The sequence below is a fragment of the Desmodus rotundus genome, chromosome 7 (genome assembly GCF_022682495.2).
Source record: "Desmodus rotundus isolate HL8 chromosome 7, HLdesRot8A.1, whole genome shotgun sequence".
Lineage (NCBI taxonomy): Eukaryota > Metazoa > Chordata > Mammalia > Chiroptera > Phyllostomidae > Desmodus > Desmodus rotundus.
The window spans coordinates 136295842-136317739 of NC_071393.1; the positions used below are offsets into that span (position 1 = coordinate 136295842).

At 61.9% G+C, this 21898-nt stretch overlaps 1 protein-coding gene across 9 annotated transcripts in view; it reads left to right on the forward strand.

The window, feature by feature from the left end:
- Positions 1 to 21898, forward strand: part of KLC1 (kinesin light chain 1) — a 40373-nt gene that overhangs the window by 11753 nt on the left and 6722 nt on the right. For 3 of the 9 annotated variants that reach the window (XM_053928581.2, XM_053928579.2, XM_053928578.2), the window contains exons 2-14: positions 100 to 361; positions 1701 to 1931; positions 3124 to 3202; positions 3536 to 3761; positions 4762 to 4849; positions 5327 to 5428; positions 7316 to 7489; positions 7704 to 7803; positions 10132 to 10181; positions 10269 to 10336; positions 11376 to 11484; positions 13619 to 13780; positions 18961 to 19091. In XM_053928581.2, coding sequence (XP_053784556.1) covers positions 101 to 361; positions 1701 to 1931; positions 3124 to 3202; positions 3536 to 3761; positions 4762 to 4849; positions 5327 to 5428; positions 7316 to 7489; positions 7704 to 7803; positions 10132 to 10181; positions 10269 to 10336; positions 11376 to 11484; positions 13619 to 13780; positions 18961 to 19091 — 1781 coding nt within the window. In that variant the 5' untranslated portion in view covers position 100. Of the gene's footprint in view, positions 1 to 99; positions 362 to 1700; positions 1932 to 3123; positions 3203 to 3535; positions 3762 to 4761; positions 4850 to 4935; positions 4993 to 5326; positions 5429 to 7315; positions 7490 to 7703; positions 7804 to 10131; positions 10182 to 10268; positions 10337 to 11375; positions 11485 to 13618; positions 13781 to 17057; positions 17108 to 17701; positions 18227 to 18960; positions 19092 to 21898 lie in introns of those variants that run through there. The other 6 variants (XM_053928582.1, XM_053928583.1, XM_053928580.2 and 3 more) reach the window with 6 other exon arrangements.

The following is a 21898-nucleotide window of genomic DNA, read 5'->3' on the forward strand; positions in this document are numbered from 1 at the left end:
CGGCCCCTCGCCCGCCCGTGCACGGCGGCTCAGAGGGCTCGCTCGCGCTCGGGTGAGGTGCGGCCGCGCGGTGAGGTGCCCGACGCTGTCCCATTGCAGGATGCACGACAACATGTCCACCATGGTGTGCGCGAAGGAGGACAGGCTGGAGAAGCTTACGCAGGATGAGATCATTTCCAAGACAAAGCAAGTGATCCAGGGGTTGGAGGCTCTGAAGAATGAGCACAACTCCATCTTGCAAAGTTTACTCGAGACACTGAAGTGTCTGAAGAAAGATGAAGAGAGCAACCTGGTGGAGGAGAAGTCGAGCATGATCCGGAAGTCCCTGGAGATGCTGGAGCTCGGCCTCAGTGAGGCACAGGTAAGAGGGGTGGGGCTGGGAGGTCTGGGACCAGACACAGGGCCTTCGGCAGTAGAGACCTATCCCAGGCGGGTGTCTCCTGGACTGAGACAGGGCGCCAGCCACAGCCGCGTGACCCCATCCTAGGACGGAAGCGACAGGAAGGGTGTGCATGCCTCCTCCCTTTACTTCCTGCCCCTTCGTGTGGCACTCTGCTTACTCCGTGTGGGGCAGACTTGGTTGAACGGCCCCACCTAGTGTGGGCAGACTGGGCTGTGCCATCCCGCCCACTGAGGGTGCCGGGTTCTGAAGCCCGAGGGAGACAGGAGAGCCCGTGGCGGCCAGGGCGTGCCCAAGCCAGGCTGTGGTACAGATTCCACCAAGCTGCTGCTTCCGTCAGGCTGACCTGGAGGCCGAGACTGGACGTGTCTAGGTGTCTCCCTTGCCCCGTATCTGGGCTCTGCCAACATATTTTAGGTAAAGTTAAACACACCACAAACTGGCCGTTCTCTTCCTTAGTTCTCTTTCTGTAAGTGAGGGATGGAAGCGGCAGTGGGCTGCAGGCTCCCCGCTCCTGCCTCGGGGAGGAGCTCCGTCTGCACCAGAGTGTCCGTGCCGCACATTGGAGCTCATCCTGACCCTGTGCCAGGCACGGTGCGCACGTCAGCCCGGTTCCCTTCCTGTGCATCTGCTACTGTGCACGTCCCGTTGCTGAAAATCAATAGGGATAGGCACGCTGCCTTCAGTCTCGCAGGCGTTGGGGTTAAGAAAGGAAGAAAAAGCCCCACTCCTGGAGGCTCAGGTGTCACTGGGAGGGTAAGGAAGAGGCAGGGCAGCTGTGAGGTCGAAGGAGACCAGGCTGAATCTGCTGCCCCAGCTCCTGCTGCTGCCCTGCCCCCAAGACCAGATGCAGGCAGAGTCCCGGGTGGCTGCCATGGCTGCAGCAGGCCCTACGCTGACGAGACCATCGCAGCCCCGTGACCCTCGGTATAGCTGCAAAGGCTCCTTCCCTTTGCATGACCTGCCTGCCCCCCCTTGCCCAGCGCTGCCGTGGCCCCCAGCAGAGTGGCCTGCATGCAGCACACACTTGTGGGAGTGGACACACGTGCCCACAAGTGGCGAAGGGCCTGCGGGAGACCAGGTGGGAGGGAGCCGTTTCGACGGACCGTGGGAAGCCGGCGTCTCCAGGCGAGCGGCCGTGTGGCTGCTGTGAGTCCTGTGGCGACGCTTGCACACGAACCCGCACGTCCGTGTCCTGCAGCTGTTCTGAGCAGGTCATGTTCTGCACCGCGTCCCGCGGGAGCCTGCGTCTGCGGGCAGGCGTGTGTGCAGGCGTGCAGTGCCGTGTGTCTGCCTGCAGGTCATGATGGCCCTGTCTAACCACCTGAACGCCGTGGAGTCGGAGAAGCAGAAGCTGCGGGCGCAGGTGCGCCGCCTGTGCCAGGAGAACCAGTGGCTGCGGGACGAGCTGGCCGGCACGCAGCAGAAGCTGCAGCGCAGTGAGCAGGCCGTGGCCCAGCTGGAGGAGGAGAAGAAGCACCTGGAGTTCATGAACCAGCTGAAGAAGTACGACGACGACATCTCTCCCTCCGTGAGTGCTCCCCGGGCCACTCCTCGCCCTGCAGTGCTGCCCCGGCACGGTTGGGGTTATGGTCCTGGGCCTGCCTCCCTGGGCAGGTCACAGGTGCTCTCTCTGCTGCATTCCTGTCCCGTGTCTTTGTGGAACAGCGGTCAGGAATGTGGAAACGCCCGGGAAATGGAAGGTCCACTGCAGGGCTGGGCTCAGGTTCGGGAAGCGTCCCTGCGGCCCGGCGCTTCCCCAACCCCGCTGTGCACGCTGGGTGCCCCAGCACAGCCCTTCGGGGCCTTTTCCGCTCCACCTGTGGACAAGCTCCCAGTCGGACGCCGCAGTGGCTGTCACGTCCCCTCCGTCCCCTCTGTCCAGAGCAGGTCCTCTCCAGCAGGGAAGGGGCCTGTCTTTGACGACAGTGAGACCGCTGGGGAGCACAGCCCAGTCCCTGCCGGGTCGTCCTCTGCGTGGGTGTGTCTGAATTTCCTGAGGAGTCTGCTGGGGTCACGCACTCAGGCTTGGTGGGGGCGGACGGCTGGCTCCCCACTGTGTGGTCACTGTTTTAACCTGTGTCGGGGGCTCACAGCCGGGAGGTGTCAGAGTGCCCCGGGGCTCTGGGGGGAGGCAGTGGGCCGGGGCCGGGCACCCAGCCCTCCGGTGTGGTGTGTGGAGGTCGTCACTTTCACGGACTCACGTGTCCGGTTTTCCAGTGAAAACCCCAGCGAGGGCTTTCCCACTCCGCGCAGCGTCCCCAGAACCCAGGCAGAGGGCCCGAGGCCTGGCGGGGCCGTCGCGTCTGTGCGGCAGCCTGGCCCCGTCTCGCGGTCTGAGTTGCCGTGGAGCACGGTGTTCGTGGCTCTGCTTAGTTGACCCAGGAGTCAGGTTGTCGGTGACCCTGTATTTGATGTTAAGAACGGACCGTCTTTTCTAAGGTTTGAAAAAGTTGTGGGGCTTTTGGAATGTTTTGATTTTAGAGAAGGGTGGGGAGCGAGAGAGAGAGACATCGGTCTGTTCGCTTACTTATGTGTCACTGGTGCTTGTGTGCGCCCTGACGGGGATCGAACCCGCAGCCTCGGTGTGTCCGGACGGCTCTAACCACCTGAGCTCCTGGCCGGAGCCTGAGGTTTTTCATTAAAATTGAGCTTAGGTCAAAGGGTCACAGCACAGGGTCTCCGGCACAGGTGAGACTGAGACTGCTCTCGTTGGTCTCCAGGAGGACAAAGACACTGATTCCACCAAAGAGCCTCTGGATGACCTTTTCCCAAATGACGATGACGACCCCGGCCAAGGAAGTGAGTGGGGGGTTGGCCGTCCCACTGCAGACGATGGGGACAGTGTGGGCAGTTCTGTGTGACCCCGGTCCTTCCAGAGTGAGAAGGACTCGTTCCCCCGGGTGAGAGCAGTCTCGCTGCCCTGTGTGTGTGTGTGTGTGTGTGTGCTGGGAGGGGGGCACGTCTTGTCAGCCCCGATGGGTGGCTGGTGGTTCCGGCCTGCCTGCCCAGGGAGTCCCGGACAGGTTAGCAGGGCCAAGGCCTGTGCCGCCCTGGGGAGGAGTGGGGGACGGGGGGCGTGTCAGTCTGCCGTCTGGCTGCGCCCGAGCCCTCTGACTCAGCCTGTCTCTGCAGTCCAGCAGCAGCACAGCAGTGCCGCGGCCGCGGCCCAGCAGGGGGGCTACGAGATCCCCGCGCGGCTGCGCACCCTGCACAACTTGGTCATCCAGTACGCCTCGCAGGGGCGCTACGAGGTGGCCGTGCCGCTCTGCAAGCAGGCCCTGGAGGACCTGGAGAAGACGTCAGGCCACGACCACCCGGACGTGGCCACCATGCTCAACATCCTGGCGCTGGTGTACAGGTGAGCAGCCCTCCTGCCCCTCCGGCCGCGGCCTGCAGTGCACCCCCTTCGTCAACCGGCTCCTCAGATGCGCTGGTGCCCGCCCGCCCGAGCCACTCTGCCGCCTCGCTCTGTCCGCAAACAGCCAGGGCTCGCCGTGAAAGTCCTCTGCAGGCTTGGGCGCAAGGCGGGACGCCAGTCCAGCCCTCCTAGGGCGGCCACACATGCCCTGCACTCTGGCCACACCAGACTCTTCGCTGTCCCCACAAGTCTCGGCTGCGGGTTCTTGTGTCTGGAACAGCCTTCCCCTGTGCCTGCCCGGCTCCTCCCCGCCTTCCTAGGGCCTTGTTAGTGTCCTCTCCTTCCTGAACCCAGGATCCCGCATGGCTGTGTTGCGCCCCGACCCTGCGTCCCTGCCTTTGTGCACCAGGGTCGTTGGAGCTCTGTCCTCTCTGCTTTCTGAGCATCGGTGCCTTGAGGCTGAGTGCCGGGCACCCTCGGGAGCCGCCCGAGCCCACTTCCTGACGTGCACGCCCTGAGCAAGCATGGCAGGTGCAGCTAGTTTGCTCTGTGGCCCTGGGGCCCCTTGTCTGCTCACGTCTTAGCTGCACTGAGCTGAGGTAGAGCAGGTCAGGTGGGCAGGGGGACCTGGGCGGGGCAGCGACAGACGGCAGGACTGGTTTGCTGGGTGTGTTCTGGTTGCATGGGGTCCGTCACCGGCTTTCTCTCTTTTCACTGGTTTGGTGGTTCCAGTTCAACAGTTTTGAGACCCACGTCTGTATAATAAGGCTGGGGCCCTGAAGATGAATGCATAATTCCTGGTCTCAAGGGGACTTCAGCTCCTCTCCCTGCTCATTGGCCATGGGACAGGGGACGTGGGCTAGAGACTTAATTTTCCCGGGCTCCATTCTGTTCCTCATACTGCAAGTGGAGGCGGTGATGGCATCACTCAGAGGGCCGGGGAAGGGTGGGGGGAGCACTGCCTGGCAGACACCGGGCACTCAAGCATGTCTCCTTTCAGAGACCAGAACAAGTACAAAGACGCGGCGAACCTGTTGAACGACGCCTTGGCCATCCGTGAGAAAACTCTGGGCAAAGATCACCCTGCGGTGTGTGCATCTGGTTCTCTAGTTCATTTACGTGTCCTCCCCAACGTTTCTTACTGCCAGACTCACTGTTCTGTTGAACTCAACAGGGAAGGGTTCAGAGCGGCCTGTCCACTAGATGGTGCAGGTAGGGCCCCTGCTGCAGAGGCAGGAGCGCCGGCCCGTGCACGGCCGGTGCTGCAGCTCTGGGTCTTACACGGAATCGCATGCACACCTGTAAATTCCTCCTAAAGAATTCACCCTCCTTTTTTACTAAAATCTGGTCAGACTTGCACCCAGATCTGTTTTGGTTGGTTTGGCGGTTTCCAGTGAAATTTATGAAAAACAATCGACACCCCGGTGATTTGGTTCTGGCCCCCGCAGCGCGCTGGGTCCGATCTGCGCACTGCCGCGCCCTGGCTGCGACGGGGCTCACGGGCCTGGCCAGCCCCGGGCCTGTCCTCGTCATGCTCACCCTCTGTGTGGCGCCCCGCGTTGCAGGTGGCAGCGACTCTGAACAACCTCGCAGTGCTTTACGGCAAGAGAGGGAAGTACAAGGAGGCGGAGCCGCTGTGTAAAAGAGCCCTGGAGATCCGAGAGAAGGTGTGTGGGGCGGGCCCTGGGGGCGCGTAGAGAGCGTATCAGTTTTACGTTTTGAGGAGCGACCACTGCGTTGTGTTGTCACTGACCGTTTACTGGATGTAACTCGTTCCGTAAGGTGGACGGCCCAGCTTACAGCAGGGACAGCAGGTTGGCACGCGGTCGGGTGGGCAGGGGCAGGCCCTGGGGGGGCCTGGAGATGGTGTGGAAGGAGGGCTTTCCCAGGACTGGCAGCTCCTTTGACAGCAGGGCGTGTGCCTGCCAGTTAGACAGCAGAGTCACCACTGGGGCGGGAAAGCCTCGAAAAATGGAACAGTTGTTCGCAGACCTGAAACGAACTCGGCCGTAGATGAAGCTGGTGCCGTGGCTGTGCACTGCGGCTGCTCCCGTCCACGGCACTCAGGTGCAGCAAGCCGGTGCCTGGTCGTCTCAGTAGCGCCCAGTGCGGCTGCGTGCTCGGGTGTCAGTCTGTGCTGGGGTGACCCAGGGCGCTGTTGTCACTGGGTGTGTCTGTGTGGTCACTCACCAGTGACACCGGGAGCTCAACCCTTCAATGTGGGGCCACACGGCAAGGAGCTGGGGAGGGGGGTGGGGGGCCATTCTCACACCCAGCAGGTGAACCCTCCTCGCGCTGCCCTCTGCACACGAGTCCAGCCAAGAGGTCTGATTGCTCCGGGCTGGGGCGAGATTCAGGGAGAGCACCGGGTGGAGTGAAGCCTCACAAACCCCGTCCGGTGGCTGGCCTGGTCCGGTGCCATGGGTTTGCTCTTTCATTCACTCCGGAAACATTTGTTGAGGACTTGGGGGCCTTGTGTGGTTGGAGTTGGTACCTTAAAGTCAGAGACATGGCCCCTCCCTGGAGCTCAGTGCACTGGACAGAGCCTGGCAGGCAGGGGGCGCCAGCCTCTTGGATGGAACTGGGGGTAGTCGAGGGCCAGGGCTTTCCGAGTCCGGGTCTGGGGGTGGCTTCCGCAGCGTCCGAGCTCAGGGTCGCCCATGAGGATGGGGAGACCGTGTGCCTCGTGGGGGCGCCCAGGCAGAGGCGTGGAGCTGGAAGAGGGGTCTCTAGCTCCAGGTGCCGGGGAGAGTTTGGTGTCGTTCTCCTGTCGGGGGTTGCATGGGGGGGAAGAGTCCGCACTGCTGGGGCTCACGCTTTCCTGGGTAGGGGTCGGGTCCCAAGCAACGAGGTATGTGAGGTAGTTTCAGGTGGTGGTACTTGCAGAGAAAGCAGGCAACCGGGTGACGTGCCTGTGAGCTGACTGGGGGGCTGGGCTGGGGTCTCCCCTGACTTGGAGAGAGGGAGTCTTGTCTGAGGGGCCTGAAGGGTAAGTGGCTGCAGGGGAGGGGGGAGGGGCGTTGCCGCGTGGACGGCTAGGTCCAGGGCCCTGCAGGCATGTTTGACATGTGAAGGAGGTGCTGTGGGGGCTGCCCGGGAAGGTGTGTGTTGGCCGCGTGTGCCGGCCAAGTGTGCGACCGGGGGCTTCCTTGGGAGGCCTGTGCGTGCAGGAAGGAGTCAGACAGGGCCGGCCGAGTTCGGGCTGCTCCGGAACACGGCAGCCGTGTTACCAAGCCTTTAAGGAGGCCGCCTTCCTGTCTTCAGAATGCGACGCCGACGTTGCCTGCATGTCGCATTTGTGAGAACTGAACAGGTTACTGGGTGGAAGGGAAGTCAGCACCCGCCCCCCCCCAGAGCTAGGCACATTGCTGCTGAGTGTCACGGGGCTGAGTTGTTGCTAGGGTTGCTGGGTGTGGTCAGCCAGTCAAGGGCCGTGAGCCTGGCAGTGAGGCATATTTGTGTTTCTGCTCAGAAGGACCCTTCCGGTGCTGCGTGGCTGAGGGGATGGGGGTGCGGCGAGAAGTGGGTGTCCTAGCACGACCTTCTGTCCTCAGGTTTTGGGGAAGGACCACCCCGACGTGGCCAAGCAGTTAAACAACTTGGCCTTGCTGTGCCAGAACCAGGGCAAGTACGAGGAGGTGGAGTACTACTACCAGAGGGCCCTGGAGATCTACCAGACGAAGCTGGGGCCCGATGACCCCAACGTGGCCAAGACGAAGAACAACCTGGTGCGTGGGCAGGGGCGGGCTCTCTGGACGGAGCCGGGGCTGCCCCCTGCCTCCCTCTCCTTCCCCCCCTCTCTCCAGCATTGTCACAGTCGTCTGCACCTCCCCGTGCCCCCAGAATTGCGTTGCCTGAGGCTGAGCTGCTCATGGTTCGGCCTCGCGAGCAGACCGCTTTGCTTGCGCGGGGCGTGTGCTGAGTGCTGTGTTTCACTTGAAGGCCTCCTGCTACCTGAAGCAGGGGAAGTTCAAGCAAGCGGAAGCGCTGTACAAGGAGATCCTCACCCGCGCGCACGAGCGGGAGTTCGGGTCTGTTGACGGTAAGGAGCGCCCCGTTGCCGAGTGGGTGCTGGGGTGGGGTGCTGTGCGGCCGTGACCTGCCTGACCCTGCCGGTGCCCCCTGTTGTCACGGGGGTTCGGGGCGCCATGTGTTGGACCTGCAGAAACGACTTCCCACACAGCGCTTAGAGGGCAGGTCGCGACCCGGCCGAGGGCTCTTCGGCTCACCCCTGCGTCCTCACCCCACGTCTCCGAGCCCTGGGCCGTGGCCCCGTGCTCTCCGTGCTGCCCTCTGCAGGGCCCACACTTGTTTCAGCCACAACCCGATGTACAGTTCTAGAAAACCTCCCAGAATCTTTCAGGCTTTCCAGAATGTTCTGTAATCCAGTGGTTCTCAAAACGCCGGCCGGGACCTGTCAGGAACGCACGTTCGTCGCCCACCCCAGGCCTCTGGGTTCTGTGTCTTGAAGGGCCCCGGCCTGGCTCCTGTCTGCCCCGCAGAGTGCCGCCGGCGCGCGCACACGGCCTGGGGTGAACCGTCTCCGGGGTTCCGGTTGCTCGGCAAGACACTGTGTGTGTCCCGCAGGCCCTCGCTTCTCCTGCGGCGGGTGTCGCATAGGCCCTCGGGAAGGGGCAGGAGACCGTAGAGCGGGTGGCTCGGGAGACAGGGTTTCAGTGCACGGACTTCTTCTTCCGTAGAAAGGGTTTCTGGAAACCACTTCTGGAAAGTGTGGGTTTTTGCCTCTGTTACCACCCGGACCAGGACGTTCTGATCAGAGCACGGCGCGGCAGGCGTGGGCGGGGGGGGGGGGGGGGGGGGGCTGCTTGCTCCTGTCTGACGCAGTGGCCTGCTCTGAGGGGACCCTGGGCCACTTCCTAAGGCTCTTGTCCTCGGGAGCCCTGGTTTCTTGGTGATTTGCTGGCTTTTTTATGCTAAAAGCGGTCCAGTTAGCGGGGTTCTAGTCGAAAGCAGTTTTCCTACACTTGGACTTCGCCTCCATACGAGTGTGAAAAGGAGGGCGGAGTGTGCATGCTCGGTCCTGCTCTGCACAGGGCTCGTGCCCACGGCCCCTGCGCTCGCTCCGCGGCCCGGTTCCGCGTCGCAGTGAGGCCGCGGAGGGCGTGGGGGTGGCACCCCAGCTGCACTCAGGGCGTCGACGCCTGCCGTGCACGCTCGCAGAGCCAGCAGTCCTGACGGGGCTGTCGGGGCTCAGCCCTCTCCCTGAGGCCTGTGCTGAAAGAACCGAATTGCAAGGAAGTGCTGCGGGGCCAGTCGAGAGGGGCAGCCCCACGCCCCTGCCCCTGAAAGCACCCGAACGGAAGCGCAGCAGAAACCCAGTCGTTTACCACACCTCACTCTTCTCCTGAGACGGGATGCATCTGGTGTGTCCGTTCAGTGGCTCACGTGTGAACGTCCATTTAACTTTCTCAACAGTCTCCGCAGCGGGTCAGACGTCACCTACTCTAGGGGCAGGGACACCCACGCCGAGTGACTGCCCAGGGTCTGGCAGCTGGCGGGTGGTTGGACTGTGTGGGCGCCTGGTCTCTCCCCGGAGCCCCTAACAGGTGCTTGGGTGGGGACGTGCAGTCACCCGTGCGCCCCTCTCAGGTTGTCGGTGTCGTCTCCCTGTGCTGTTGGCGTACGGGATTGAAGCCACACTCCGTGCCGCAGGCACGTGCGTTGTCTAGAAGCTTTGGATGGGCGGTGTGTGTGAGCATTCGCAAAAGTTAAAGAAACTTTATGTATTTTTTGAAGATTTTATTTATTTACTTCTAGAGAGAAGGGAAGAGAGGGAGAGAAACATCAATATGTTAGACATACTTCAGTTGCCTCTCACGCACCCCCAGTCGGGGACCATGTGCCCTACAACCCAGGCACATGCCCTGACTGGGAATCGAACTGGCAACCCTTCAGTCTGCAGGCCGGTGCTCAGTCCACTGAGCCGCCCCAGCCAGGGCGAGTTAAGGAGACTTTACAGGAACATTGATGTGTATCTCTTCTGCTCTTGCTCCCGACATTCATCCCTTCTCATTAGACTTCTGTATAATGCAGGGTCTCTTGGACTTTGGAGCCCAAGTGTCGTGTGCCGATTCTAGCATTGCAGGGGTGTCATGGTGGGGACCAGCCGATGGCCCGTGTGCTGCCATTGCCTGCCAGGGCTGGTACATGGGGTTCCACATCTTCTGAGCACCGAGCACACGAGATGGCCCCCGCCTGCGTGTTGTGCTCTGGGTGGGGTGTCCTCCCTGTGAGCATCCCTGCCCAGGAGTGAGGAGTCGGATCTGAGCAGGATTGTGGGAAACAGCAGGACCTTGTGGCTGCTGCAGCGCGCCAGCCCCTGCTCACAGGGCTGTGCTTCCTTCTGCAGACGAGAACAAGCCCATCTGGATGCACGCGGAAGAGAGAGAAGAGTGCAAAGTAAGAGCGCGCTGTCCCGAGGGTTTTCCCGGGGGCGGGGGGTGCTTCCGGAGACCTGCTCACCTGCAGCGACCTGTTCTGACTCAGGGGAAGCAGAAGGACGGGCCGTCGTTCGGCGAGTACGGTGGCTGGTACAAAGCCTGCAAAGTCGACAGGTACGTCTGTCCCCTGGTACACAGCTGGCTGGGGACGCTGCTGGCACTGTGTTGGGCAGCCGCAGCAGACCTGGGAATGCGCGGAGGCCCCCAGGCTGTCTTGCATTGTCTGGTTCCCCCAATTCCAGTCAGAGACACTGAGGACGGCCACCGCAGTGTGGGCGACATATGGGTTCTGTCCCCGCACGCTGTTCTGTCCAAGGCTACCTCCCAAATGGCGGGGCAGGGGCCTAGTCTGAGGAGCTGCAGAGCAGTCAGGCCCGCAGACCTTCGAGAGCCGGCGTTTGCTAAACGCACGGAGGAACGCCGTGGGGAGACCCTAAGCTGCACCCCCTGCCCTCGCTTGGCCTCAGTGCCTGCAGAGGGCGCTGTGAGCCCCCTCGGGCTGCCCTGGGAGCCACTCCCCTGCCTCCCTTGCTAGGCCCTCCGATGCCTGTGTGCTCCTAACGAAAGGGACGCAGCTTGTGCTCCTTCCTGTCTGGACACTGAGTCCCCTGTAAGGCCCCGTGTGCCGTCACCTGTTTCAGGTGACCCCCATCTGGGTGCCCCACAGCGCTTAACAAACATGCAAGAGTCACAAGGGTTGTGACCGCCTCCCCTGCCTGGGCCACTGCGTCAGAGGCCACGGGGAGTGAACCAGCCCCAGTGCGGCTGCTGGTAGGGAGTGCGGGGCAGCGTTTGGCCCTGCCACGCTCCCTGTGTCCATCTGTCGATGCTGGGGCTCAGGTCCGCTCTGTCCCCTGCACGTCCTCCAGACGTAGGCGCGCCCTCGCTCCAGGAGGCGTGGCGGCCACCAGTCAGCCCCACAGACGTTCCCACTGATAGAGCGCTGCGGCCAGCGCAGGGCCCCCGTGGTGGCCTCGCCCGCACAGCCCTGGTGGGCAGGGGATGCTGGAGACAGAGGAGCTTGTGATTTTATGTGCTGTAGAAATTTAAAGGATTTTTTGCCCAACGTAAGCTGCCAGCCCTTCAGACGACATGCTGGGGACAGCGGCCTCTCTGAGACCTGCTCAGTCGTCCCTCACACTCTGTCTTGCAGCCCCACGGTCACCACCACTCTGAAGAACCTCGGGGCGCTTTACCGGCGCCAGGGCAAGTTTGAGGCTGCAGAGACGCTGGAGGAAGCGGCCATGAGGTCCCGTAAACAGGTCAGTCCGAAGCTGCTGCTCTGGCTCCCCTGCCCCCCCAACTCTGAGGCTCCTGGTGCTCTTCCGTGACTCCCTGAAGCCCTGATGGAGAGAGAGAACACCCTTACCAGTTCAGTTCACGCAGACGGTGCTCTGTCGTATGAGCTCCGCAAACGCAACGCCACCAGCACGAGCAGTGAGGGAAGGCCTCGATGGGCTTGTGTCACGGACGTCGGAGATGTGTGGGCACCACGGAGACACCCACGGGATGGGCGGAATGTGGGATGCCTGTGTCTGAGGCGGGTCTCATGTGTGGGTCTTGTGTGCAGAGTGGACGAGGACAGAAGGACCATGTGTGACAGGCGAGCAGAGGCCCAGGGCGGGGAGGAGGTCTCTGGGAAGGCGGCTGACATGTGTGCTGGCACGTGGGGGAGGCGCGCAGCCTCGGAATTCCTACGGGGGGGCGGGGAGGGGCAGTATGGACCAAGCTAGCGGCCACTCCACCCTGGGGTGGCAGAGGTAGAGAGCACGAGCCAGAAAAAGGGTGCCTGGGACCCTCGTGCGCTGCTGGTGGGAGGTCCGCTGGATGGAAGCCAAGTCCCACTCCCAGGCGGGCTCCCGAGACAGCTGAGCACAGGTGCTCGGACAGGTGCCACTGCCGGTGGCTCTTCACGGGCGTCGCAGCCCGTCTAGTTGCGGTGGATGAGAGTTCACAGCTTCTCCTGTGAGGTCCCTGTGAGCCGCTGGCCCCGCTGTCATTGGCTGGCCAATCCGGCTTCATTCTGTGTGTATTTCTGTGTAAAGACACCTTACTTAACGTTAGCCCCGGATTCATGGCCAGTAGCACTGGAGCCCGGGCCTGAAGGAAGCCCCCTGCTGCAGCTGCTGGCCCCACCCACGTGTGGCTGGGCAGCCTTCTTGCATTAGGCACATAGGGCATAGGGCACCCCTCAGCGTGAGGTCCCGGCAAGAGGAGGCAATGTGGAAGGATGGCCGAGTCCTGTAGATGGGGGCGGGCACGCGATGGCAGGTGCAGCAGGGCCTCAGCAGGGCCTGTGCCCGTCAGCGATGGGTGACTGCGAGAGCCCTCGGGTGCTGGGGGTGGGGGGCGAGGGCGAGACCGCAAATGCTCTCCAGCAAGTCGGTGAGACCACAGCCCGACCCCTGGATGCAGGCTGGCGGTGCTTATGCACGTGGGTTCGTGGTGGCAGTGCCGACCCCCTGCCCCAGGGGCTGGATGTGGAAGCAGCTGGCATGCCGTGAGGGACGTGCGGCAATGAAGAGCCACAAGCTCCTGAGGCTCTTTCCTCTGTTCACTGAGATGGGCTAGTCATGCCAAATCGCAGCTTGTACAGAAAACATGGGGAGAAGGCCGGATGCTCGCCCTGAAGTGGCCAGTTTGCAGGGTGAGGGCTATGTCCAGGACACGCGGCCCCTGAGGAGGACGGGGCAGTGGGCACAGGTGTGGCGTTCACAAGAGCCTGCATTTGAGACACGGCTGTGGGAGCCCATGGGGACCACGGAGCGTGTCGCTCCTCGGCCGCCAGGTGGACCGAAATGATGGGACACGGCTGCCGCGCGTGACTGCAGGCACGGGGGTGGTGGTGCGAAGGAAAGAGGCACGGCCACGTGCTGCTGCCCGGCACCTGCTGCGAGTGTGGCTGTCGGTGCCCTGCACCTGCCGGGGTCTGGCTGGTGTTCCGAGTGCTGTGCTGAGAACACAGCCATCTGTGCATCTTCGGCCCTGTTTGTGTTTTGGGCGTGTGAACCCCCAGAGAGTGAGCGTGGAAGGGTTCTGCACTGGGCATCCCCCCAGGACCTCACCACGGAACTTCGCAGATGTGGAAACCTTGAGAAAACCGAGGCCCGTGGACCCGCCAGCTGGGCCCCGTCCCACCTGCGTCCTGGCACTTGGCTCGCGTCCTCCCGCCCACATCAGGCTTGTGTGTGCGGCGCTACCTGCGTGGGTGCTGCAGTGCCCCTCGCCCCGGGCTCGGTCTGGTCCACTGACACGGGGGTGGGCGCCATCTCCCCGGTGCAGTGACGAGGGTCCCTGCGGCCATTCCCTCCAGGGCGTGAGGACCTCTGCTGTTCCCTAGTGAGAGCCCTCACAGCCCCCGTGCTGACGCCCCCCCCCCCCCCCCCCCGCCTGCAGGGCCTGGACATGGCACACAAGCAGAGAGTGGCCGAAGTGCTGGGTGACCCCGAGAGCTCAGAGAAGCGCCGGAGCCGGGAGAGCCTGACTGCGGACTCGGTCAAGTACGAGAGCGGCCCTGACGGAGGGGAGGAAGTGAGTATGGGCGTAGAGTGGAGCGGGGTAAGTACAGTGCGCAGCCCCCCCCCCCACAGCCCCGTCCACCATGGGCCCGCTCCCCTCCAACTCGTCCCAGCCGAGCTTGTGCACGTCCTCACCTCCTGCCCGAGCTGGTCACGTCCTTCTCGGCTCCACTGGGAGCGCCAGATGCTGACTGAGTGTCCTGGTGGTCAGGCTTCCTGTTAACCGCAGCTGGTGTGGCAGTTAACTAACCTGCTTTTCTAACTCACCCATTTCCTCGCTAACCCAGTGCCCCTGACTGCACTGACCAGGCTGCTGTGGGGTTTGTAAAATTGACCTAAATGCTCTGAAGGGGGGGGGGGTTATTTATCAGACGAGCCCATCTCTAGAAAGGGACAGGTCAGGAGCAGGGACACTCGGCGGCTCCCTGGGTCCCACCGTGGTCCTGAGCCCCTGGGGTCCAGGGCTTCGAGGCTCTCACTGTCCCCCACCCCAGGTTCCAGGTCCAGAACTCATCCTTGTGTCGGAGGCACATAGGCTCCTGGCCGGCCTCTGCGCTTCACTGCGTGGCTTCCGGGAGTTCTCACCACAGCAGGCCCAGTGGGCGCCAGAGAGCGCAGGGTGCTGGGACACTCCTCCTGGAGCCCGTCAGGGTCCGGTGGGCAGCTTCCGTCCCGAGGGCTGAGGGCCGCGGGCCGCGCGCGGGGGAGTGGGCACGCCTCCGGGGTGCCGCCCGTGTGTTTGAAGCTGCAGGAGAGCACTTCGAGTTGTCGTTGTGCAGGTGTTTTGCCTAATGGTTTTGGGTCTTCTTACCTATATTTTAAAACCTGTTCATTCTTTGGGGTTTTCGACAGCCGTAGCAAGTTGGTGGAGATCTGCCTGCGGAGCAGACGTTTTGTGTAGAACATCAGCGTCCGAACTGCCAGGGAGGGCGTCTTCAGGGCTGCCTGCCTGGCAGCTTCCTTGCTTTGGTTTTTCCGGTGCCAGGACAGCCAGTCAGCATCTGCTGGGACCGCTCGCCCTTGGGCAGCGGTCCCCACTCCTGTCCCTGCCGGCCTGGCCTGCGCTGTGTTCCCCAGGGTGCTCCCGTCCACGTGCTTCCTACAGGGCAGGTCCCTTCCTCACGGCTCCTGAGCCACCAGGGTGCAGCTGCTCCTGCCCTTGAGGGCAGTTCTGCAGGGACTTCTCTGGAGCCAGTGTTTCTGGGTCAGCCTGCCTGTGAAGTCCTGTGGTCACACAGTCACTGACACCCAGGAGGGAGCGGTGTTTGCCCGTCCAGGTGCACAGGGCGCCTTCACTCCCCGTCCCCCACCCCGCACGTACTGTCCTGTAGGGTGTCACCTGCTGGGCCTCGGACACCTTCCTGCTGGACGCTGAGGCACTGGTGGCTCTCTGTCTTGGACACAGTCCATCCCTGGGCACAAGGCTCAGCCGGGGCCTGGCGCAGGGGCTCCCGAGCCCACTGGGGGCAGTGGAAGGAACCCACTTATGAGGGGAAGTCAGGGAGAGCAGCGAGTAAACCGAGGGACCCCTGATGCGCTGGGGTGGGGCTCGCATCCCCATCACTGAGGCCACAGCTCAGACTCAGCCCACTGTCCCCTCATGGGAGGGCCTCAGCTCCCGGACTGGCTTCCCTGAGGCTCTGAAGTCCCAGGAAGGTGGTGCTGGTCTCTCCCGAACTGTATGCAGAATCCACCTCTAAAGCACACTTCTGTTACCTGTGATGGGGCTAGTCAAGGCAGTGGGCAACCTGGGTGGCTTTGAAGTCACTTGTGACGAGGTGCAAACAGGTACAGCCCCTTCTAAGGGTCTAAGGGTCACGTTTGCCGAGACATGGATGTGCTGCAGCCACCTCCGTCCTCGGCCTGGTGAGACCGGCACTCATGCCGTCGCGGTGGGGGCCGAGTTCCCGGGGGTCGCTGTTCCCGTGTGCTTGGGGACTTCCCGGGTGTGTGTGGTCAGGGCAAGGCGCAGCCTGGAACTGTCGGACCAGGGGGATGTTGGGACCAGACCCCTACCGCCTTGTGCAGCCCCCGTGGGCTGCAATGGAGCGGCCGTCTTCTTGGTGGGTTTCTGTATTCTAAGGGCTTGTGACACATTTCTAGTGAGAAAATGCCACTTAGATTTCATTTTACATCGGGGTTCTGATTATAGATTAGCTTTTGCAGAGAACTTCAGTGCTCTTTGCAGAGTCCAGAGGCTGCTGCTGTGAGGGAGCGCTGTGGGCTCCGGCGGGGCAGCGGCAGGACCCCTTCCCGAGGCCGGGGTCCTCACACAGCCAGGAGGGCCACATGGCCGAGGTGGGTCGCCGTCCCTGTGGGAGCTGAGCCCGCTGTACGCTGTTACTTTCAGACACAAGGAAAGGAAGGTGCTGGACCTGCCAGTACTGGGCGTGGAGGTTTCTGTCGGGTGGTTGACGTGGTGGGTGACGTGGTGTTCCAGGAAGCCCACTTCTGGCCTCGCCCGTCTGTCGGCTCTGCGACGGTCGGTTCAAGTCTGAGGAGGTGGCTTCCTCGCACCGCACATCCCAACGGTGCTGCCGAGCGTGTCTGCGCCTCTTCTCTTGTGTGGCCCTGCCTCTGACGACGCAGGTGCTGTGTGCGGAGGGCTCCTCTCTGGGTGAGACTGGGCTCCCTGTACCCTCGCCCACGTGGCTTCCCGATGGCGGCGAGTCCAATGGGAGCCGCGGGCTGTGCTGCTATTGAGTGCTCGTGTTCACAGCTGCACCTGTTGGGGTGGCCCGAGGCCCCTGTGTACTGTTAACTAGAAGTAGGTTAATCTTTATTTAAAAGGTATTAGGAGGACAGCTAGAATGCATACAAAGGGTTAAAGACACCAAATCACTTCAAGCCCAAGACAACTGCACGTTCTCGGCCAGTGCGGCTCCTTTCTGCGAGATGCCTGCTGTTGCTCTGGCCCCGGAAGTGTGGTAGCTGCTGGCCCTGAGCAGCCCCAGCCTGGACACTGGTCTGAATAGGGGCCGTCTGGCTCGTGCGGGTTTGGGGCCGCCCTTCCCACTGGTTCTCAAAGAACCTGAGGGGGTGAGTGTGAGGGGTGGGCGGACCCCTGCACTGGCCCCAGGAGCCTGGTGCTGCCCCTCGGCTGGGACGGGGCGGGGGCAGGAGCCTCAGTGGACTGCCCCACACTCAGCTGCAATCCTGGGGGACTGCAGTTAGCGCCAAGAGTTGAAATGCATTGCTGTTCTCGGAATTACGTTAACATTTGAACATCCCTTTTCTGAAGAGAAGCCAGAACTGTTTTTCTTGTCCTCCCAGTATTCACGGGGGTTGGTAACAAGTTTTGTTTTTCCATTTTAAAGATGAGAAAGATGAAGCTCGGGCTGGTTAAGTGACTTGCTCAGCGTCCATGGTGAGTCAGACCGGGCGGGGGCTCAGCTCCCTGCGTCGGGGGCTCCACCCGCCAGGACCCCGGGCGCGCGGCTGCCTGTGGGAACCTGCTTTCTGTGATGAGCTTGGCTTTGGATCATCAAGTGCACGCTTAGGATGTGCCAGGCCCACAGTGCCTGCACCGTTTACACGTCAGTGTTTAGGGGAAGCCCCCCAGCCCCGATTCTGGAGACCTCACAGTCGAGGGATGTGAGGGGGTTTAACACTTGGGCATGCTGTGCCTGCAAGCAGCCTCTCCTGGTCGCTGTGGCGGTTTCCGTGTCCGAATCTCCTTCCTGGGAAGCAGGTTCCTAGTAGGTATCAAGGAGGCTCTCAGCCCGGTGCTGACCCATGTGCTCAGTGGTGGTCAGGAGCGCCCAGGCCAGGTGACGGAGGGGAGCGTAGGGCCCAGCGCTGTTCCCTGCGGGACCCCCGCAGCAGGGGTCCCCCAGCTAAAGCTGTGGCAATGCTGTGAGGTGGTACCACCTGGAGATACTGGGGGCCGTGCAGCGCGGCGAGGGCGTGGGCTGTTCCCCCGAGAGTCTCACCTGGGCTTCTCTCTCCGTTTGTCCGACAGGCCTAGCCGCCCTGTGGGGCCCTACTGTCTCCTGCAGGACGGCGGCGCCCGCGGCTCTCGCCTCTCTCCGTGCTGGCTGCCGTGCTTAGCGACCTAGGACTCTGTCAGAGCCGCACCTCTGTGACGGGCCTTCCCTCTCGGCGCTGCTGTCCTTCCGGGGCCCCTGTCTCTGTGTGCACGTAGCTCCCCAGATATGTACTCAGCAACGTAAACTGTATCGATAAGAACACGTGCTTGTAACGTTCGAGCCTAACAGTTAGGAGCGACGGGCCAGCCGCTCCCGTCGTCGGTGAAGGTAGTTAGCCAGGCCTGCGGGTGTCTCTGCGTGCATGACGGTGACCCCACCTCTCGCCAGGCCTGCGCCCTCGGGGCCCTGGGGCCACCCGCCGGGCCCTGCCCCCCTCCCAGCGGCATCGCTGTGTGGTCTGTGAGCACTGGGCAGTTCTGCTTCTCTCTACTAATCTCCCCTGTCGTGTGACCTGTGTACCTGTGTCTTTCTAACCCTAATAAACTCACTCCAGCCGACGGTGTCTCGGTGTCTGTCTGCTCGGACCCTGCCGCTTCTTCCGGGGACGCGGGCAGGCTGCTGGGCCCCTCCCTGAGTGGTCACTCGGAGACTCCCGCCCCGCCCTGGGTGTTGACCGCACACTGCCCAGCGTGCCTCTGGACCTCCTGCGTCGTTGGGGCGGAGGCAGGCGGTCTCCCTTGCTTTCTACAAGGTCTGAGGGGTTTTGGGTATTTGTATAGAATGAGCATTTTAGGAAGAATTCCGACCACATTTATAATCAACTTTGGTTAAAACTTTGCTGAAACTCACTGAGGAGACAGTAGATCTACGTACGGCATTTAGGTGACGTCGTTGCAGAGGCAGCTGCGGCAGACCTGTGCGTCCAGGGCCTCTGTGTGTGAAATGGGGGACTTGACGTTGGTGCTGGCCCTGGAGCCCACCTCCGTTTTCCTGAGACCTGGTGGACGTGATCTTCCGTTTCAGAACAGCAGTGTCATTGATTTCCTGGGGGGTGTCACTTTCGTGTGAGCTTCCCCATGTTCACAGGGTTCCGTGGTCATTAAATTGTCACGAACTTCAGAATGGACAGGTTTCTATTTGAAACTGGCTCGCACATGGCCAGGCGTCCGGTGCTGCAGGATTCGACCTCCAGGCCCAAGGGGTCAAGCCCGCGTGCCATTGGTCACTCAGCTCTGCCTGGGGCGGGGAGGGAGGCCGCCTGCAGCTTCGCGCCTGTCCCCGTGTCTTTCAGGACGGCACTGGAGCTTTAAGGCGCAGCGGCTCCTTCAGCAAACTCCGGGCCTCCATTCGGCGCAGCAGCGAGAAGCTGGTGAGGAAGCTGAAGGGCGGAAGTTCCCGGGAGGCTGAGTCCAAGGACCCCGGGTAACTATCTCCGCCCACCGCCATGCCTGGTGGCGTTTCTGCTCCTGCACGGACATGGACCGTCCCGTCCCGTCCCGCTGCTTTCCTCCCAGGGGGGCCGAGGCTCTGGGGGAAGCTCCCTGCCAAGGCCTCGGGCAGGGGCTGGTCGTCACTGAAAGTCGGGTTCTCTGGGGGTGGCGCCAGGTCAGGGACAAGGACTGCGGGGCTCAGACGTGGGCACGTGAGCTCCTTTACCTGAGAGGGGCGTGCCTCTGCTAACACTTGGCATTTGTTTAGATCCTTTTAAGTTAATTTTAATTAAAAAAAAAAATTAGTTTCAATCTTGTAAGATGCAAAGCTAGCTGTGACGATATTGAACTTCATGCAGTGCCAGTACAGACAGGAAACGGTCCCAGTGAAGGGTCACAGGCCCGGACTTGATCGTGAGGAGTTTGTGCAGGAGACTGGGAGCTAGCTAGGCTTTCCGAGCATCGGATGGCTTCGGCCGTGGGTCTAGGGTCTGTTGGGCAGCTCGCCGGCGCCACCCGGGAGTCTGGGTCTGGGATACTCTGTGTTGCGAGGGCTGGTGGAGGTCGGGCACTCGTCCTTCTGTTTGGTGGTACCGGGTCTTTGCTGGTGCAGACAGCCCCGTTTGTGGAGACATTTCTCCCAGAAACACGGTTTTGTCAGCCCTTCTGTGAAGCTCTTTCAAAATGGCACCTACTTGTTACGGGTTGTAAAACTCGATTTTAAAAGCGATTCTAGGTTGAGTCCTGTGGGTAAGAGTCCCCACCCCTCAGGATGGCGAGGCCAGGTTCCTCGGGCAACATCCTGGAAACAGGAGGGTCGGGTGCCCTTCCAGGGGTTCCCAGGGGCTCCCTCCACTGTGTTCAGGTGCTGCAGGCTCAGCGCTCGCCTCGTCAGGTGGGCTCTCACCTGAGACCTGTCTGTCGCAGCCTGCCCTGCGCCTGGCCTCCCTCTGCTTGTGGGCGGCCGCATGGCGAGAGGGACAGTCTGGTGTCCGTGCGGGGCTGCCGCCTGGCCTCCCAGACCATTTGCCAGTCCCTCTCTGCAGCAGCTCTGTGAGCTGGTGGACATCGGCGCGGCCGTCCTGCCCAAGGGACCAGCTGTCCTGTGGACACGGACCTGGGCCGCAGGGTCCTGCGCTGCCTCTGGAGCTGGAGCAACAGGCTGCGTCCAGCACGCGGGTCTGGGTTTGCGGAGAGGAAGCGTTTTTCTCATGGGCTGAAGAGGAGCCGAGTGGGCTCTCAGGGCTGGCAAAGTGTCCGCTCCCGTGCGGCTGCGGCGTGTGGAGGTGGCTGTGTGCTCCCCACAGGTCCTGGCGTCGTCCCGAGGTTGTTCCTGTTCCGACGGTTTTTAATGCAGAGCCCAGTTCTGCCTTGGTGACTTGTCACTGGGGTTTCCCGCCCTGGTGACGGGGCTCAGATTTTTCCTCCCTTTCTGCCGCGTCTCCTGTCTGTCTCTCCCAGATGTCGTGGTGTGTGGGCTCAGCCTGACCTGGAGTGAGATGAAGCCGACCCATCGCTTGCACGTGACGGCTTCCTGTGTGGTCTCACTTGAGACAACACCTTAATGAGCTTTTTAAAAACTAAGTAAATTTAGAAATTTCATCTCATAAAATTACTCATACAGTGGAGTAATCTTTGCAGGTAGGAGGGACAGTTGGCATTAACTTCCCCCGGGGCTTTCAGAGTTGAGCATGTGTTCTGGGTGTTTGCGACATGGGTGCTGCTGGGCCTGGTCCCGGTTCCCTGGTGCAGGGTGGCCGTACGCTGCTGCGGGGACCAGGCTGGGGAACTGCCGACCTCTGCTCCAGGAGCAGCGCGGCCTGTGGGCGTGACCCCAGTGAGTCAGGTGCCACTCGAGGCTCAAGCACCTTGGGCTTTGAAGGATGTGTGGGTGTGACCTGGGATGTGGGGGAGGATCAGGGACAGGAGTTCGGCCTTTGTTTCGTAGGGAACAGGGGTTTGAGGGGGAAGGGTGTGCAGCTTCCTTAGGAAAAGTTCATTCGCCGATCGAGTGACAGAATGATCACGGACGCCTGTGTGCACTGTGGGACCTGGGTTCTCCAACCTCCTCCTCTGTGGAGGGCTGCGTGAGAAGGGTGTGGCAGAAGGTGGAGTCCCGTTTCCCATCAGAAATGCAGTGACGTATGGGTGTCAGCCCCAGAGGGTGTCGGCTCCAGAACCGGAGTTGCACTCAACAGCTGAGACGTGTTTTCTGGGAACAACTTGGTCAGGAACCGAAGAGTGGGAGCCGGGAGGCGGGGAGCGGAGGGGCGACTCCCCTTTGTTCTCGGAGTCCGGGTGCAGACAGCGGTCAGAGCCCTGGCAGCACCGGGTGGGGCGTGCTGGGGGTGAGTCTTACTTGGGGTACACTTCCTTGCCTCTGGCATAGTTCATCCTGTGAGAACTCCGTGTCTGCTGTGGGCCGGGCTGGTGCGTGCCCTGGTTCCGACCACCTGCGCCAGTCCGGGTGTGCTGACCCTTCAGCCTCGGCCTCACAGCCGCGCCCCTGCGTGTGCCCCAGGAAGCAGGGCCACGGACCCCTCGGGCCATAGACCCCTCGTGCGGTTTTAGGAGCTTGAAAAGCTCGGTGGCTCTCTGTCTGATGGCGCGGTGAGGGTGGTGACAGTTCATCACACGGTTGTCTGCAGTTTCCATTCCGGTTATAGGTAATTTGCACGGTATTTCGTTAGGGTTTTAAAGGTATCAGTGGGAGAAAAATTTTATCTATGAATCACTGTATTTCTTTAAATGTAAAGTCGTGAAATCTGTTTTAAATTTTGATTTATAAGCAGAGAAATA